Source organism: Coturnix japonica, chromosome 5 (genome assembly GCF_001577835.2).
Source record: "Coturnix japonica isolate 7356 chromosome 5, Coturnix japonica 2.1, whole genome shotgun sequence".
In the NCBI taxonomy this organism is placed as follows: Eukaryota; Metazoa; Chordata; class Aves; order Galliformes; family Phasianidae; genus Coturnix; species Coturnix japonica.
In genome coordinates this window covers 23,568,697-23,587,650 of record NC_029520.1, presented here as the reverse complement: position 1 = coordinate 23,587,650, position 18,954 = coordinate 23,568,697, and the positions used below count along the sequence as shown (strand labels likewise).

Genomic DNA, 18,954 nt, shown 5'->3' with positions numbered 1-18,954 from the left:
TCCTGGAGGCTTACTGGAATTTACTGCCTGTGCCTGCTGAACCAAGCAGGTCAGATATTGCTGCACTCTTTCTGCCTTCTGCTTGTAGGTATGGATGCTGTCCTGATGGAGTATCAGCTGCCCAAGGCCCAAACAACATGGGATGCCTGCAGTATGACAGTGATGTTCATATGAGAAGAAATCAGCCTGCTGCAGCTGTTCCAACAGTAAGTACAAAAATCCTTTGGGCTTTAGCTGTCCATTACGTGTGGAGATTCAGTTTTGACCCAGATGACACAGTGTTTCTATTGTACTTTGTCTTCCCAGTAATGCTGGAGGACCAATATTCCATGTATGGCACAAGGCCCTTTGGTGTACTTCATTCCTGTTCAGTATGGGGCATCCACTTGGGATTGTCTGTAAGGGAGAGGTTGGGAATTGTCTGAGAAGGAGAGAAGCATCCTGTGTAGAACTGGTTGAATAATCCTGAATAATGAAATTTCTGTCTGTCAGAAACTTGCCATCCAATTTCTGGGAGAAAAAAAAAATACAGAAAAATATTGCCACTAACAGTTGTCCTTGTTTGTCATCTCTGCAGGATGAGGATAAAATATTTAGGGGTGAAATTTGTCTCAAATAGCTTGGGGTATCTGGTGGGGCCATTTGAAAAATCTGATCTGCTACTGGGCTGGCTAAGCGTGTTTTACAGAGAAGTGCAGCACTGACTTCATGGCTAACAGCCAAGTTTCCCAGCCCTTGCCAGCATGAAAGCCTCTAGAAGGCAAACAAATGAGTAGTGATTCCTCTAGCAGCTGGCCTCCTGCAGCCAACAGCTTGGACACGGTGCTTTGCATGTGCTACTGCCCTCATGTATGCATGATAACTTTTGGCTTTCAATTCCTGTCTCTAAGGCAAGCCAAGCCTTGTCCCAGCAGTACCCCTCTGGTGAGTGCCGCAGTTCAGTGTACGGCTGCTGTTTTGACAATGTCGCTTCGGCTTCAGGTCCTGAAGGGGAAGGATGTCTCAATAGGCCCAACTACCGTAAGTGGTGCTTTGACTTGTTTGGTTAGAAACATAGGAGGAGTCACACCTCCTATTACCTCAACCTTTCCTCACAGGAGAGGTGCTCTAGCCCTTCTCTGGACCTTATAGCTGCAGAATTCCCTGGAAAGACCTTAAGTATCTGGCCTCAGAAATGTCTGAGGTGGGTTCTCTTTCTGCTAGAGGGAAAACTAAGACGGAGGGAAACATCAAAGCAGCTATCCTATTTCAAAACAGAGCTGGGTGCAAAACTCCAGTGTCCTGCCTTTCCACCAGCACTCTGCCTGCAAGGCCCATCATTTAGGCAGGTGGCTTGAAGCACTCAGACCTTTGTGTTTCATGACCCTCACGTGCCCTTCTGTTCTGTTCTTTTTGGCAGCATATCCTGTCATGTGCCTGCTGCCCAGTGCTCACGGCCCCTGTGCAAACTGGACCACTCGCTGGTACTTTGTGACTGTTGTTGGCAAGTGCAACCGGTTTTGGTACGGCGGCTGCCATGGCAATAAAAACAGCTTTGCCTCAGAGGAGGAATGCATGAGAGTGTGTCATAGCTCTGTGGGGATTAGTCCCTTGGAGCACCAGCCCTCTTCTGGCACAGGAGCTCTGCAACAGCAGGACACTGGCTCTCGCTTTCATATGGGCACTGCACAGGGTAAGCAGCAGCCCCTGCCAAGAGAGTCTACAAGTCACGGCCAGGAAGGAAGAGCCTATGGGGCTTCACACCTCACACAGAACAGACATGGAGAGAACTACTGGAGAAGGCAGGTGCTGCCAGAGACTTTGCAAAGGTCTGGTGTGATGGAGAGCCAGCAAAGGGGCACCCAGCAAAGCAGATTGAAAAGCCTGAGCCAGCTGCACTCGACAGGGGAAACAGCAGTGCCTGGGCCCTCTCAGAAGCAGAGCAGCAGTGGCCAGCAGGTGCTGCCACGTGAAGGCAAGCAGTGGCATAAGGCTTCTGGAACAGACGCTTCCATGACAGAAGGCTTTGGGCACCAGGTGTCTGCAGATTCCTTCCCAACACAGAATCTGCACAGGTGATTTTATTTGATTTGTTGGTCATTTCAGCCTGCTCATTGTGAAGCATCACTGCAGCTTCCTCTGCAGTAGAAATGTAGGCCCAGCCCAGCTAACCCTGTAACAGATTGGCTATATATTGGCTTTGGTAAATCATATTATCCAGACCTTGGAGTTAACTGGTTTCTCATTCCTTGCACTGTCGTTATACTCTGACAACACTGGAAATAACATGAAAAGACTGCAGGATGCTGGGACCCTTGTTTGAGAGGCAATGCTGTAAATGAAAATCCATAGGTGGTTTGCCTGTTCTGACTGGTAGATTTAGCTGACCCTGGCTTTGCAGCATTTATCTCAGTGCTGAATGGAGAAGTGGTGGGTTGTACTGGGGAAGTCTCTAAAATGCAGAGTTTGGGTCAGGATCTAGACAGTGTCACAGTGTTTTGCCATGTAAGAGAAGACTTGCTGTATTACATGCTGCCTCTGCTCAGAGCTAAGTAGGTGGCTTTACACTGTGGTTGTCCATAGTCACATTTGAAGACCTTGAGGAGTGAAGAGCAGCTGAGGGGTCCCTGGAATCCCTTTCTCTTTCAGAGCCGTTCTGGAGGAAGCCAAGCCCTCCCTTGTGACAGCAGTCATGGGACAAAACATCCAACTGGTCTGCAAGGCAAGCACGGCTCCCTTCTCCAGGGTGGAGTGGATGAAGGATGGCCGGCCAGTCTCATCTGACAGGTGAGCTCAGCTCTCTTCATTACAGGGCAGTTCATAGTCCTTGCTGAGCAGAGTGCCAAATATGCATGCTGTTATTGTTTTGTAATTTGGTTGGTGTTGCTATTCCACATCAGAACATTTCTTTTTAATCTTACTGGTCACATTCTTTGGAGGGGATAAAAAGAATTAATAAATAATAATTTTCAGGAGCACCCCTGAAAATGAGCTATCCACCTATCTATAAACAGCAGAAACAGATATACTCTACTAAACTGTGTTGAGGCACCAGATAGCATTATGGGACAGAATGGGTGCTGCCCCAAAACCAACATGTGGGCAGTTATGCAGAAGAATGTTGTCTGAGTGGGATTTTTCCTGAGACACTACTTAACTAGTCCAGGATGAAACCTCTGGCCAAGTAAGTCAGGAGTTCCCTTGGCTGGAAGTTTCTAGCGCTGCCATCTAAGATGCAGTGCTTTTAAAATTAATTTTAAAGCCTAGTTTTCATGGGAAGTCTGTTTCCTGCAACAGATTGGATTTAGAGAGTCAGTTTTTGTTATGAAAATCACAGTTGTTAAGAAAAGCTCAGTTCTGCTTTTCTGTTTGCAAATGACTGCTGGGGCTCAGGCTCCTGCCTGGAAGAGCAGTTTCCCTTCTCATGGGAGAGAACTGTTGAAAGCAGTTCCCTGTTTTCCCATGCCTCTCTGTTCCTGACCCCCTTTCTGTTGCAGTTGTTTCCCCTGCCTGTGACCCTGCTGTGGTCAACAGGGTTTTGTTTTTTATTAAGCTGGGGAGGGCACTGCATGGTGGATGTTTATGTAACATCAGCAGGAAGGTTCGCTCTGCCTTGACCAGTTGCTGTCAGAGGTAATTGGTTCCTGCTCCTGTTGCAGGCACACCTACCAGTCTGACAGCTCTTTAGTTATCAGCCATGTCAAGCTGGAGGATGCTGGGACTTACACGTGCCTCATTTCTGATGGGAGGACAGAGAGACGGCGACAGATTCAGTTACAGATCACAGGTAATTTATCTTACACTTAAAACTTCCACTACCAAAGAGGTAGCTCAGTGCTGCTCAATAGCAGGTACTGACAACAGGGGCAAAATTCCTCTGCTGCCACACTATGCACCGTTACCCCACAGCAGTGCTGTTCCTGGGGCAAGTTACAGCAGCAGATCTCCTCTGCAGTGCAGGAGCCAAGCGTGTGGAGGTAGCAGGGTTTCTTCTGCTGTTACACTATAATAAAGTCCTTACCCTAAAGCACTTCCCACCTGCAGTGCTACCCCTTACCTGGAATTGTTGCCCATCTGTAACTTGTACCATTTCCAGTGTAGCAAGCATGTTGTCCTCTCTGAGAGCCATCAGCTGCCACCTGGTCCCAGACAGGAGGCTCCAGAAAAGAGGCTTCCTGTGCTCTCTGTCTCACAATATGGTGTGACTGGTTTGCATAGCTGTTCATGCTGATGCATTTGTGTTTTGACCAGACAGGATCATCCAGGTAACAAATTATTCCCTCTTTCAAAAAACATGCCATATTTAAGCAGAAAATCCAGAAAAATACAAAAGATCAATCTGAAAAGATGGGCCAGTAAGCCACTCTTGGTGGCCTTAAGTCCCTGAGATGTACCTTGTCACAGCAATGGCATACGGGGCAGAAGGCAGCGTGGCCTAAGGAATACTGCAACATGTTCAATAATAGAGGAGAGAAAAGAGTCTAAAATTGCTTGCCTGCAGGTCTCTGACTCTCATTAGTCGGCAGCATAGGCTTACTGCACCAGTCAGTCAGAAAACAGATGGCTGAAGGGCTCTTTGGCTCCAGTTCAGCGAGCTCTCCCAAGCTCACAGAAAGCCCTGTGCAAGAGGTCACAGTAAGAACGGTCTTTTTATTCACATATGGCATTTTATTTTGAATAGAGTACCAGAGCGCTGTTCTGGCAGAGGGTGAGAGAGGTCAGGTCCTTCACAAGGAAAATCAGCGACACCGAGAGCTACCCAGAGGCGGGAAGGTTATACAGGCAGCCGGTTCCTCTGTGCATCAGCAATTCACATATAGGTAAGTTCACATACAGCAACAGTTTGTCCACCGTGTCCAGCTGATGAACCATATGGCATCTCTTCATGTAGAAAAACTGAAGATTGGAAAGGTCCTGGGTCAGCTGTTCTGGGCATGGTTGGGAGGCGAAGGATACTGAACTGCTGACAATAGGACCAGGCCAAAATCCCAGTTGCAAGCTGTCTGCTGTTCTCCCTAGTGTCCCTTGGAAGAAACATATCCTGAGCAAATGTGTCCAGGGAGACTGACAGCAAAGCATCCAGGTTCAAACAAATACAAAAATGCCACAGGAACTGTCCTTAGCCATTCAAGTTAGTGTAGAAAGAGAAACCCATCCTGGAAAAAAGCAAAGCAAGAGGGAACTGCTCAGTTACTACAAAATAGACATATGTACATATAAAAAAAAACCCTTCAGATACCTGAGCTCCTGCCTGTTTGTTTTAAGTATTCTGTGAACAAAGCAGTTTGACTCCAAGCTATCTTCTCATGTACCACTTGGCATACTTCGTAGTTTCTTGCATATTTCTCTGGTCATTTCTGGGCTTTGCAGAAATAAAGGGTTAAAAGTTGTTTTCACTTTAAATGCAGAACACTGAGGCTCTAGTCTAAATGGGACTATGATCTGATCTCTCTCTTCTTTTGAGTTCACAGCATAAAACCCAGCCAATTTGCTGAATCCCCATCAGCCCCGTTAGCTGCTTCTGCCTAAATGCAGAAAGAAGTGTTTCACTGAATTATAAAAGCACTGAAATAAGGCTCTTTGGTTTTGTTTTTTGAGATCAAGAATTCAGGTCAGAGAATGGGGGTGGGGGAGATGATGTTTTCTTTGACTCCGGGAACATCGTGGTTTAGTTCCCTTCTGAAATGGTATTTATCTGCAGTCAAAAGAGAGCAAAGAGCACAAGGGGATGGATGGTGTGGGAGCCAATGCCCAGCCTTTCTGCAGTGTGCACTGGGTGCCCTGGCATGCAGTCGGGCTGGTGATTGCAAAACGTATTTGCTCTCTGCCCCTTGAGGGAAGCTTGCTTGGTGCCTTGTTCTCCAGGGCTTTGGGCCATCTGCTGTGTCTTTGTGTTGCTAACACTTCCTTAGGGTTTTAGCCTGAGGGATGTTAGAAGTAACAGAGATGCTCTGAGTTGCTGTCTCTGAAGGGTTAAGTTGTCTGGCAGGAGTATAGCACCAAGCTGTGCTGATCTGTAGCAGGAGTTGATAGAGGCTGTTTTTTTCTGGGGAGAGTGAATGTTGTTAATGGTAAATTCTGATGGGAGCACGGAGACCGCCCTTTCCCATTGGAGGCAAAAAAACAAGGCTTGTGATTAAGAAGGCCTTGTGCTGAAGGTCAGATACTGAACAAGGATGTTGCTGCATTGTTTGCTGTGTTTGTCAACATTGCAGGTTGAGAATGGACAAAAGCGAGCCCTCGGTAGTGGAGGCCAAAGTCGGGGAGAGAGTCAGACTGCCCTGCACAGTGGAAGCATCTCCAGCTCTTACCATTGAGTGGCAGAAAGATGGGCAGCCCCTCTCCCCTCCCAGGTGAGTTCCCAGCTGGCTCTACTATTCCTGCAACAGGCTGCGGGGAGGAGAGACCCATTCTAAGGGAACACTGTTGCTGGCCAGTGCAGAGAGGGCCTGTTCTGCTTTGTGCTGGTTTTATTTGTCAGGGCCAGACAATGCTGTCCTACTGCCCTGGCTTCAGTCACGGGTTGGAGCTGGACTTTAAATTCTCATGTGAACAGCTGTGATACAGAGTCTACAGACCAGAAGCTGGGATGTGGATTGAACTGAGCTGCTGCTATGCCTTTGCTTAGTGTTACTGCAAAGTTGTGCATAAGGCTCAGATTCATTTCTGGTGGCTGGAATCATACCATGGCTCAAACACAACCTGAGGGGATCTCTGGTTTTGTCCATCAGACACAGACAGCAGCCAGATGGGGCCCTGCTGATCAGCCGGGTTAGCTCTGAGGACGCCGGCTTCTTTACCTGCATCGCCTCGAATGGACGTGACCAGGACCAGCGCCAGGTCCTGCTCCGACCTCTAGGTACCGGGCGGGTAGCAGTGTTGCATATCTGTGCACACGAGTGTGGAACAGGAAGGGTGGGGCAGCCTGGGTTTCTCCTCTGGCCGTGCCTCTTAACTTCACACCTGATGTTTAACAGGCAGCTTATGGGTAAGGGAAGACTGAGTTTATTTTCCCAGGGGTAATCTCATGTACGTAGCAGGTCATGGTGCTCTAGAGAGCTGAGGTGGGACTGCTGGCATGAGAGTGTCTCTTGGGTTTCATTTCTGATGTGGAACAGGTATGGAAGTAGCAGGAGGCAATAAAGAGGCAGGTCTTTGTGTGATGTACTTTTGTCTAACTAGAGTAAAAAAAATATATATATATGCTTTGAAACCTCCATTTCTTGCCCTGGCTTGAGCTAGAGCCCTTAGGAAATAGGACATTCCCTTTAGCAATAGCTACAGTAGTTCCAAACGTGCTGTTTCAAGGCCTAGAAGCTTCTGCTACCAGGGGCAGCATAGCATGGTATTCTTGATAGTAACTTTTTACCTTCTGGTTTAGGAGGGCTGAGGATTACTGGTCTTCTGCCAAGCATCGAAGTATCTGAAGGAGAAACTGCTCAACTTCATTGCACAGTGACCGGCAACAATGTGAATATAAGGTGGTCAAGGTGAGCAAAAGCAAGGTGAAACTTTCTCGCCTGTTCTTGAACCTCATCACTCATCCTCCAAACAGTAATGCAGGATGCCTACTGGGCAACGGACAGAGCTGTGGTTCACAGCTCTACCTGGCATCATCTGACCATGCTGGGACAGTTCTCTCCCTTTATTGGCAGATGGAAGTGAATGGCAATTCAGTGTTTTGGTAACAGTAAGGAAGAAGTTGTCTTCTTCTCATGATGTTTTAATAGTTAAACCAAATATGTCCAAGCTCGTAGTGGATTTGGTGTGGGGTTGGTTGGTTTTTTTTTTGCATTTGAAAATAATCAGTTCCATTTTGGAGCTTTCTTGCGAAGGATCCGTAGACATGGATTGGCAATTGCTTCAATCCCTCTGGTCTGAGGGGTTGGAATGAAGTGGGCCACCTCACAAAGAGAGCTATTCTTCATATGTAAGTTTGGTATTTGAGTCAACAAAGTGACTGAAGTATCAGACTATGAATGAAACTCTTCTCAGTGAACAAAGTTTACTTTCCTTGGTAACTCAGAAGTTCACGATTCAGGCAGTTTTCTTGCCATGCACGGAGTATTCCAGGAAGAACAGAACGATTACGATCCTGCTGATATTTTGACGTTCTTTTTAAACAGGCTCTTAAGGGAAAAAGGTTGCATTGCTCACTACTACCCCATATGTTCATCAAGCAATGTGCATAAGCTACCAGTGCCAGCCAAACAGGACTGCCAGACCACAGCCTGGAGAGAGGGAAAGGCACTGTGGCTTTTCTTTTAGTTCCTCAGACCTCAGAAATGTGTCATACTGGAAAAGACAAAGTCCACACACAGAGCACACAGCTCGCTACCTCCCACGGAGGCAGTGGACTAATGGATGTAGACTTGCTCAGGTTCATATTCCTACATAATTGTAGAGGCAGGTTATGGTGAAAGACTTCTTCCTTTGTGCTGAATTTGTACTAACTGACCCCTTTCACGGAGCATCAGTTTCCAAATTGTACAGAGTTCAGTTACTTTAGTTACCAGAGTGGGAACAGTGGTACAAAATACTTTTCACTACAGAAATGGAGTCCCAGTGCGGGCAGATGGCCGCCACATCCACCTCTCCCAGGATGGAAGCCTGACCATAAGCAACGTTCAGTTGGCTGATGAGGGATCCTACACGTGCAGCGCCTACAGCAGCAGCAGCTCTGTCAGTGCCAGCACGGAGGTGAAAGTGCTGAGGAGCAGCCCCAGCAGTGAGTACAATTTGTCCTCCCTGCTTCTGCCCGTCGTGCACCCATCCAGCACCGGTCCCAGGCTCTGGGGAGCAGCAGGAGCCTCTGGGTGGGTGTGAGAGCAGAGAGGTGGAAGCGGCCCCCCACTGAGGCACTGGGAATCAGTCCCAGAAGCTGCCTTCTCTTTCTTTATCTAAGCAGAGTTGTCAGTTTCTCTTTCTGGTCCTTGATTTGGAATGCAATTAAACAATGCCCCTTAGAAATGGATGGATGGAGAAAACAGGAACCCATTGTGGTTTTGGGGAGGGAAAATAAGCCTGGGGACAATCCCTAGCAGTGTTTTCAGCTGGCTTTACCTTTTATTTGGCTGCAGCAACTGTGAATCACGTTGTGGACCTGAGCAGAGACTGTGTGGACCAGCCGCACCTCGCCAACTGCGGCCTGATAGTGCAGGCCCAGCTCTGTGCTAACGAGTACTACGCCAGCTTCTGCTGCGCCAGCTGCTCCCGCTACCAACCACACGCCAGCCCTCCTCATCGCAGCGGGTGACACACAGCCAAGGCCCCGAGGAACAACAGGTGACAAGACAGGACTATGTCCTTCTGCTGCATGGAACTGTTCTGGGAGCTCGGCCCTGCTTGAAAGCTTGAGAGGGCGGATTTAATGGTGTAGGGTGTAATTGCCAAGTGGTGGCAGAACCACCATCCTCAGGTTTATTGCAGACTTCTTTCCTCTGACCCCCGTATGCCTTGCAATAGCTCATCCATGTCTCCATGTGATGGTAACTGCTGCTTTTCACAGGAGGTAGCACTGGGAATAGCCTCTAAATGACTGAGGAGCACATTCCCTCTAAATGCAAAGGAATCTGGCCATGACAAACAGTTGATACATGTAAAATTAGCATTCAGGTCCTGTACAATCACCAGCTCTAGAGATGCAGCTGTGATGTCACCTACTGCAGCTACGTACTGTAGCTGATTTATTCGAGCGCTCCTAAGTAGGATTTATCTTTGGGTCAGTTTGGTTTCCACTGGAATGTATTCAGCTCTGGGTTAGAATGCAGAAGCAACACTCCACAGAAAGCTTTGGACAAAATGGAAGGATATGTTTAGCCCTTTCTGAATTGCAGGGATCATTACCGTAATAGCACTATAGCATGTTCAGAGATGATGCAGATTAAATATCAGTATCTCGGGGAATTATTATGAAGTTCATTTGGTTTTTCCAGAGCCAGAACCACACTGTTGAATTTAATGCCAATATGGGCTCTTGGTAGCAGTGTGCTGGGTGTCAGCTTGGAGAGGAGAGTAACACACATAAATAGGTGTGGGTACATTTGTCTTGCTAGAATAAATTTCCCAATGTTCTTCTGTGTTGTCAGTAAACTCCAGAAACACCTGGGTCTGCATGTGGCCTGGGCTGGTTCTTGCTGTTATGTGCTAATAGGGATTTCCAGGTACAGAGGCAAAGCAGTTACAGCTGAAAAGCATCCGTCCTGTCTGGACAGACACAACACAGTGGCAGCCTCAATATTGTTATCCCTAAAAGCAGCCTCTTTCTGCGCTACCTTCTGAGTCGTGGGTAGATCGCTGGTGTTAATTAGCACCACTCACTGGATGTATGGATGTACTTACACTTCTTGCTGGTCTCTTGATGTGTAGTGCTGATGCTGATGTTTGCAGGTGGGTAGTAAGGACTGTTTTTTTGCGACAGCTTTTTTCTTAGTGTGTTGTTTTTAGGTGTCTTTCTTCCTACTTCTACTTCTCTAATAAATTAAAGGCTTCTATGGAAGGAAGCTAATTCTGGACTGTGATCACAGTCCTTTCCTCTCCTTCAGTCCAGAACCAGCACTCAGGGCAGCAGTAATATGTGGGTGTAAATCCGCAGGCTTGGCAGCCTAAGGCTGGTTGAACTCTAAATCCAGCAAATCTGTTCAGCTGCATCTAAAAATACAAATTACCATCCTAATGATTGCCCTGTCTTTGGCACAGGTGTGGCTTCAGAACTGCACACCGTGCTTTAAGATGTGAACAGACTGAACTGTCTAAAAGCAATCCAGTAAAGGAGCAAGAGGTTACGGGCAGTAAAAAGCTCTTTTTTTTCTTTTATTTTTAAATTGAGGTCAGTGATAGATTCTGCTTGTTAGAAAAGACAGAAAGTCTCATTTTGCAGCAAAAGACTTTTAATTTGGTAATTAGGAAAAGCTTCCTCTGCTGTAAGACACAGAACGTTACAGTGAGGGATTGTGAAGTTGCGCTCATTGACTATTTAATGACCAAAGCACTGAGATAAATTCTGTGTTTGTGCGTAAATCTGCAGAATGGCACTTTTAGTACAGGATGTTTTACAATATGGTATCGCTGCCTTTTGAGACCAAGTTCCAGTCCCATGTGGTGGGCCCAGAGGGCAGCAAGGGGCTGTGAGCCCCCCCAGGGGGGTGGTTCCAAGTGGATGGTGCCCATTTCAGATGCCTTTCTCCCAGAACAAGCCATCATTTCTATGATATCATCCCTTCCTTTGTGTCAGGGGCCCTGTTTTCTAGTAGTACGTGCAGTCAGCTTTCATTTAGGCCGTATGATCAGACACAGCACGGTCAGGGAGCTCTGTCTGCAGCCTGGTGAGAGCTGTAGTGGGCACCTGTGTTCAGACAGACTGGACTTTAACACTGAAGGTACTTTGTTATTTTTTTCCCCTCATTTATTCCCTGACCTCCTTTCAGATGTGTAACCATGGCAATAAGGATGGGATCTGAAGGCAGTTCTTTGCTTTAAATACACGCCGTGGCTCTAACAGTTACCTAAAGCAGTTTGTATTTTCCTATTTGGAAGCAGAGAATTTTCTTCTGCATAGTATCATGTAACCTCCTGAGCAAATGCTTGTATTATTTGATTTGAGAATCAAGATAGTGGTTTTCTTCTCTAAACAAATGATCACAGGAAGGTCATCTCTATCCCCTTTATGTCCCAGGTAGAGGAATGGTGTCGCTATTTATTTCCATCTGATCTCTGGGTGCTGCTCTGACAGGCTGAGGAACTGGTGGGAGAAAGGAAGAAAAAACAGACACAAAAACCCACAAACCCAACCGCGTACAGCACAGTATTATAAACATTAGATATCTAAGCATATGTGACGAAGTATTTAACTTTCAGAAAGCCAGCAAATAAGCACAGATACCAACTCCAACACCACAGAGTGTGCTGGGATTCCTGTTGGTGCTGTGCTCCACACAGGTGTGCTTAAGGTAAGAAAGAACCTGCCTGGAAATGGAAACTGCTGGCAGGCCCAAATGCTCGGGCCAATGCAAGGCACAAGGCAGCGTTTCTCTCCTTTCAGGTTACAAAGTCTGACTCAGTATTTTTTAATATATATGTCTACCACTACTTCATGCACATAAGCACACAGTAAAAACCAGCCACGCTGCCAGGATGGGCATCGGCTGCCTGCGAGAACAGAAAGGAGTGAAAATACGGTGTCACCCCAGGCGGCTCTTAGGACCCTCACTCCTTTTAATAGCAAAGGAAAAGAAAACCCAAGTGAGTATTTCCTTTCACCTGTTTGCAATGTTTGTGTTTTCATCTTTGTAAATGTTCAACATTAGAAAATCCAGCATTGCAAACCCAGAAACCACTGTTTTCCATCAAACCCTGCCTTGCAGAGCTTCACGTAGCTATAGGTCAGATGGATATTGGCACATTCGGTATTAAAGTTCCAGGTAACATAATGTGGGGTACAAAACAGAAGGGCAAAGCCTGGAAATCAAACGGGGAGAGGAGAAATAAAGCTGTCACAGACGGTGCTTCTACCACCAACATTTATTTCTGTTAAAGCAGATTATAAATCATCAGTACAAATATATATAACTTACATTTGCTTGTAAGGCCAAAGTTTAAAAGTAAAGTTAAAATGAGATGGATTCCACAAGTCACCAGAGGCAGAACCTGGAGCAGCTGCAGCCTCACCACAAGGGTTCACAAATCCGCAGAAAAATAAAAACAAAAGTTAAAAAAAACCCTCTAAGATCTACTGACGGACAAACAGAACGTGGGCTCCTGGCAGCCCCGGGACGTGAGATATGGTTACAGTGAGTCTGTCACAGTAGTGTTAGAACCGATAGATTAAGACAAGAGAACTGCAGCAATACATGAAAGAAAAAACCAATGTACTATATATATAATATGTAGCTTGATTCCAATAAAAAAACAGTTAATTTTCCCCATGGTTTTCAGACCATGACAATACTGTTCTTTAATTTTCATTATTTAAAACTACAACGTAATGACTTACTGGTTGTGATTGTTGTTGCAATATGCTACTTACAATGAACAGGTACAAGAACAAGCTAGAGCCCCTTTTTCCACCCCCCGGCGTTACTTACAATAAGAACTGGAGATAAATCAATCTTATGTACAATTTCTTACATTTACCCCCCCCTTCTTTTTTTTTTTAAACCTTTGGCAAGATTACTTACAACTCATACATCTTTTAATATCCACTATTTAAAATATTCTAAATGCATAAAAATAAAGATTTTGGCTTTACTTTAGTCTTTACATATAATATTCACTTTGTTACTCAAAATGGAAGCTCAACTTTTCCCACAGACCTGGCTTCTGCCAAGCAGGTGACAACCTCCCTCCTTCCTTCCCCCACCCCAACCCTGCTTCCCTGAGGGGGAGCACCCAGGACTCACGGTATGAGATGTGCTGTCCTTTCTGAGATACGTGATGCTCTGCAGGACCGGGCGCCCGGCTCTGCTGTAACTTCCAGCTTTCCAAGTGAAGAGGGAACGCAGACCGAAGTGGCTCCAGGGTTCATTTTGAGAACTGCGTGTGAAATTCTGTATACATTTATATCCTTCCCCATCATTGCTCCCTCTTTCTAACCCATTTTCATTTGAAGGGACCTTTGGGATTATCAAAGCAAGCGGATGAGAAACAGTCTCCTCTGCTCCCTTTATCCCTCTAGCCTAATGTACAAGTTATCCACCCACCTATGGGCCGCTTAAAGTTCAATCTCAAATGTCTTTTGTAAATCACTGGAGAAGGGGTTGGTCGGGGAGGGATTCGTGCGCTGCTTTGCCTTGCTCTCCAGTGCTGCCCACTGTGCTTCAAACGGGTCTACCTGTGGAGCAGCTGCAGGAGGAGGCTGGGGGTGCTTGTCCTCTGCAGCCCATTTGCCACCATCAACACCATTGAAAGCTGCAGAGCCGTTGTGCTGCGCGGGCGGGTTGAAGAAGGGGCTGGCTGTGGCGCTGCCAGCCTCGTACTGAGGGAACGTCTGCTGTTTGACGAGGCTGGGGGACTGGTGCGGGTGGGCGGCCGGAGCGTGGCTCGCTGTGCCAAAGACGTTGGCTACCATCTGTGAAGGCGTGATCCCCACCACAGGTACACTCGGGGCTGCCGCGTACGTCATCCCATTCGCTACGGCGTAGGGCTGAGCCGGAATAAAGGGCGGCTGCATGGGCGGTACCACGCCAACCGGCACAGGCTGAGGCGCAATGAAGGTGCTCACGGGGTAGGCAGCTGCTGCCTGGGGAGCGGCTGCTGGGGGCTGCAGTGGCGGCTGTGCGGCTGGGGCCGGCTGCTGCTGGGCACGGACAGTCTTGGAGACCTCCTCCAACCAGCGGTCTGCCTCCGACGGAGTACGTCTGTGGTTTCCTTGGAAGAGACTTGGCGAGGCTGTGCCTGGGGTGCTGCTGTTCCACTCAGTGCCTGGGGAGGAAAGCACACGGAAGTGATCAGTGGTTCCGTTCCTCACCCTTTTAACAGTGAGACAGACCGGAGGATGCTCAGCAGCAGCCAGGCCTCTTCCCTCCATAGCTGAGACCACTACAAATAGCAGCAGTGCCCTTCTGCATCCAGTCTACTGCTCTCCCCCTTTGAAAACCATCCTCCATTGGCTGAATGCTACAGTCTTTTTCTACCTGTGGTTTTTAAACTCTCTTTCATTCCTATAGGACCTCACCAGCTTTTCAATGCAATGAGAAAAGCAGTTATTCCGTGTTTTGAGGAAGTGGAAAACTGCTCAGAACTCTCTTCCTTTGTCCTAAGTGTCACAGCTAGTTAAAACTCTGTCGGTTCTCTGTTGTTTTTACATTGGATGGGACATGGACAACTGGAGGGTCAAACTAAAACTTACTAAACACAAGAAACAAATGTATAAAGCTTTTAAAGTACCAAACTTACTTAATCTGTGACTGGAAACAACGCACAAAAATCACTTGGCATACATGTACTGATCCCTTCATCCTCACTATTCTAGTGAAAATAAAAGAGCTTCCTTTTAAAGCACCTGCTTTTCTAAAACTCTGCTAAAATAAGAAACCGTCTGCCTTATAGACCCAGAAGCTACGAGTTCAAAGCTTCCCTCCATCCACTTGTGCAAAAAGCTGCTACTTCCGGCTTTTGTTCCTGTTCCTTCCCCTTTTCATCAAGTGGCACAGACAGGCGGCTCGGGAGCTCAATTACGCTTTGATCCAAGCTCTCATAGCAATGCACAGGATCTACTTCCAGTCTTACCAGAGACCACGGCTGCAGCTCCAGTATTAGCAGCAGGAGCATGAGCCCAGGGATTGGTTTCACGAACTGGCATAGCTGTGGACACTACAGCAGCTTGGGATGGTTTAGCAGCAAGCACACAGAAGGCTGAGGCAGTGCCATTAACTAAAATGGGAGCAGACAACATCAGTGCGATTAATTCATGCAAGGCATGCACATGACTGGAGTATTAGTGGGCCACGTCATAACCATTAACATCCAACAACTTTAAACACTTCCACATGACAGCAGTTTGCGTAAATCAGCCAAACTGGACTGACAGTTGATGATGCACATGAATCCCATCTCGAGCCAACTCTCGTTAACAGCTGTGGGATGGTGGGTTTTTATTTAGTTGATGAGATTGTCAGCGCTGATAACCAACGTTACATTTGTTGGGCTTCTATAGCAAAGAGATATGGCTCACCAGAAGGAAGTTATAGCACGATTAAATTTAGATTCCAAAGAACACCAGATTTTGGATGCAAAATAATCGCTGCATTTAACAAGGAGAGGTTCTTTTTCCACACTATTTGCATAAAACTGCATCAGTGGAATGAAGGTTAGCGCTACCGAGAGTGCTACAGTTGGCACCTCCGCATCTTACTCGGGAGTTTGTGTGCAAAATGGCAATCAGGTGGCACCAAGTCTCCTTCCCATGCAGGATTTGGCTCCTGTGACACACCACTGTTCAGACTGTTACAGCCCAGGAGGCAGACCGGCTAAAACAGCCACGACCTCAAAGCCAGGCCCTTTTACGGGCAACCATCGTGTGGTAGGTGCGTGAGCTTGTTAAAAACAAAACCACATAAAAACTAAATAGATGGGGTGAACAAAACAAGATGCATTATCCCAAAATACTGATACAAGACTTACACAAGACATTAATGCTACGTGTCACCAGAAAGCAACATTATGTGCACTCAAGCCTCATCCAGCACCACCACAGCAAGCAAAGAAATCACAGACCTTGAAAGGCGGGAGACTGTGGGGCAACCACGGTCACAGGTTTCGTCATGGGCGCTGAAGAGAAAGGGTCCTCCGATGGCGTGCTGAACGCACTGGTGATCTGCGAGCACAGGGCACTAATGCTGTCTGCTTCCCCTTCCACCTCTGGGACTGCAATGCCAACAGGACTGGTTAAATGACGCTTAAGGCAGACAGAAACTGAAATGTCATTTATTTCTCTTTTAGGCGTTCCTACTGCAGGTGTGTACGACAGCTTTTATGGCTTGGGTTTTAAACCGGGTGTTGAAGACCCGACAGTAACAACAAACATAAAGACTTTAGTGCATTTTGTGACTTAGTCAAGAGGGCAGAAGACTACTGACCGACCAGAGCTGCTCATTATTTCCATTTGCACTGCTCCTCCAAAGTACTGATCACCAGTTCCTCAGTGCAGTGAACTGACTTGGGCAGGCATCATTAAGCAGAAACAATATAAATGCCATAGGATGGCCGGATATGGCAAGGACAATATGGAAAATGTAAGGAGGGGGCATTCCCAGTAATTGATTATCTGAGGAATATTCCAACACAGCCCCTGCAGCACGACAAGAGCTACACACTAGCATGCACAGCACTGTTACTTTTAAACCCATAACTCCGTGCTGGTCTTAAAGCACAGGTCACCAAACAAGTACTGTAAGCTCAATCAGATGAGGTATTGTCATTGTTTTCTTTTTTGCCACACAGATTCAAACTTTAAAACTCAGAATCCTAAAAGTTGCTCTGCTGCCAAGTGAGAGTACAACTGCTGTGCAGGATAATGTAGCTCAAGGCATCCTAGAATGATAAGCAAGGTACCCATTGGCCCAGATGTTTACTTTGGAATGACTACAAAACCACAACTCCGTCATCTGAAAACCGTACCGCTCACTACTGACACAGGCAGCTGCTGTACTGCCCAAACAGTAACATTTCCTTTAACCAAAGGTGAAAAGTAGTTTCATTTCTCTCAAACAGAAGAGTTCAGAAGGGCAGAAGCACAGACTGCAGAAAAATGTCAAGTGATCCCACGGTCTGCAAAACCTTGACAGGGTTTGACCCTCTAGATGCCCTGGCATTAAGCAGAGGGCCTGGATCAGTGGCTCAGTGGGAAGAGCAGAAGTACTGATACAGCACCACTTGTTCCTGCACACTTCAAGCTCTGTTCCAGTAGTTCAGGTAATTATTACAGCTGATTATCTCCTGCTCATCAATACTGCATTTGAAATTCTTGCATATTCCAGAAGTAGAAACTTTCTGACCTGCTGATGTAAGCTCGTCAGAAATAATTCACGTGGGGAAGGAAGAAGAGTTTAGTGTAAGTACTGCATTATTGAAAGCCACAGACAAGGAAAGGAGGAAGAGACAACTTAAGGTCATGTTTCACCATTTGGCTTTACCTGAGTTTTTCATGGGGAAATCTGTCTTCCTTTGCACTGTTGAAGGCAGTTCATTTATTCGCAAGGACAGCTGGCGCTTAAAAGGAGACATCTTTTGACTAAGGGCAGGGAAGCCCCTGAAAGAGCCTTGCCTGGCAAGCTGTTCTATGGGGGCGTGCCTCCGTGGGATAGCGTGGGGGTTGCTCATTTCCTTCTCCACAGAGGCAGTGACTTCAGCAGTAGGAGAAGCTGGTGAGCCAGGAGAGGGAGCAGTAGTAGCTGGGGCAGCACCTGGTGCTGCTGTCTTCACTTCTGTTTCAGCTGTCGGAGGAAACAGGGTGAGGTTAGAAGAGCAAAGCAGTGTATTTTCAGCTGCCCCTTACTCCCGTGTGTTCTGTAAAGAGAAACTGCATAACCAGTGCTCTTCTGGCAAAAAGGTTTCTAACACCACTGCAGAAAAATCTTTTCTTTCTCCTTTCCTAGTCTTCACCACACACACCACTTTACATACACCCAGCCCCCAGAGCGCAGCTAGTGAAGGCCAGCTGCTTCATAGAAATGATGCCTTACGTATGGAGCTTTTCTCACAGTTCCTGAGAACACTGCTCTGGAAACACCCGCAATTCATTTATGATTAAGACTGAAAAGTGTACGGTGTGTCTGAGACCTTTACTTTGCCTCCCACATAACTATAAAAACAGATCAAGGCCAAAATACTACAACTGACTGTTCTCAGTTAATGAGTGCGGTACAGCTGAGCAGCTGCAGGGAACAGAACGGCTTCTGGACCTTCTTTAGTAGTTTCCCCCCATCCCTGCAGAAGCAGCAGCAGCCAAACAGCCCACACAAGCTCCAGCAGGCCAGAGAGAGCACTTAACAGGTTAGGCAGCATTCAGAGCTCAAGCAGCAGCTCCCAGCAGCTCCAGGGACAGCACTGCAGAGATGGAAGCGTGCTGCAAGGCAGAGCCTGACTCTGAGCTGACAGTGCACCAGCCGCATTCTGAAGACTTTCCAAACTTCATACTAAGAGCAGTCACTGTTTTCTGGTTGTTGCATCAACAGAATAACTGGAAGTCTGGAAAAAGAAGGCTCACAGTGGCATTTTTGAGGAGCTGGAACCACCAGAGGAACTAATGATGTTGTCTTGCAAGCTTCAGTACCCAGGAGCTGCAGCTGCTCATTCAAGTGAAACTTTTCTAATCAGTCTTTCTTGGAAAGGATTTCACACACCTTCATTGGGTCAAGACTTTGACTCATGCCCTCAATAACAAAGGCGCCGTGTTTAAGCTTCATTTAACACATTCTAAAACGAACGTATGGGAACAAGCAGATGGATGATGGAAATGAAGATTAAAGTTTTGCAAGA

The 18,954-nt window shown here is 46.9% G+C and overlaps 2 protein-coding genes across 18 annotated transcripts in view; one reads left to right on the top strand and one right to left on the bottom strand.

The window, feature by feature from the left end:
• Positions 1-13,224, top strand: part of PAPLN (papilin, proteoglycan like sulfated glycoprotein) — a 58,513-nt gene extending 45,289 nt beyond the window's left edge. For all 4 annotated transcript variants that reach the window (XM_015864586.2, XM_015864585.2, XM_015864587.2 and 1 more), the window contains 11 exons: positions 89-206; positions 891-1,020; positions 1,400-2,054; positions 2,629-2,766; positions 3,639-3,766; positions 4,661-4,799; positions 6,195-6,332; positions 6,711-6,838; positions 7,361-7,469; positions 8,532-8,707; positions 9,060-13,224. In XM_015864586.2, the coding sequence (XP_015720072.1) occupies positions 89-206; positions 891-1,020; positions 1,400-2,054; positions 2,629-2,766; positions 3,639-3,766; positions 4,661-4,799; positions 6,195-6,332; positions 6,711-6,838; positions 7,361-7,469; positions 8,532-8,707; positions 9,060-9,235 (2,035 nt within the window). In that variant the 3' untranslated portion in view covers positions 9,236-13,224. The remainder of the gene's footprint in view (positions 1-88; positions 207-890; positions 1,021-1,399; positions 2,055-2,628; positions 2,767-3,638; positions 3,767-4,660; positions 4,800-6,194; positions 6,333-6,710; positions 6,839-7,360; positions 7,470-8,531; positions 8,708-9,059) is intronic.
• NUMB (NUMB endocytic adaptor protein) overlaps positions 10,816-18,954 on the bottom strand; it is an 88,523-nt gene continuing 80,384 nt past the window's right edge. For 10 of the 14 annotated variants that reach the window (XM_015864606.2, XM_015864604.2, XM_015864603.2 and 7 more), the window contains 4 exons: positions 17,610-17,909; positions 16,192-16,341; positions 15,205-15,348; positions 10,816-14,397 (listed from right to left, as the gene is read on the bottom strand). In XM_015864606.2, the coding sequence (XP_015720092.1) occupies positions 13,688-14,397; positions 15,205-15,348; positions 16,192-16,341; positions 17,610-17,909 (1,304 nt within the window). In that variant the 3' untranslated portion in view covers positions 10,816-13,687. The remainder of the gene's footprint in view (positions 14,398-15,204; positions 15,349-16,191; positions 16,342-17,609; positions 17,910-18,954) is intronic. The other 4 variants (XM_015864615.2, XM_015864617.2, XM_015864618.2 and 1 more) reach the window with 2 other exon arrangements.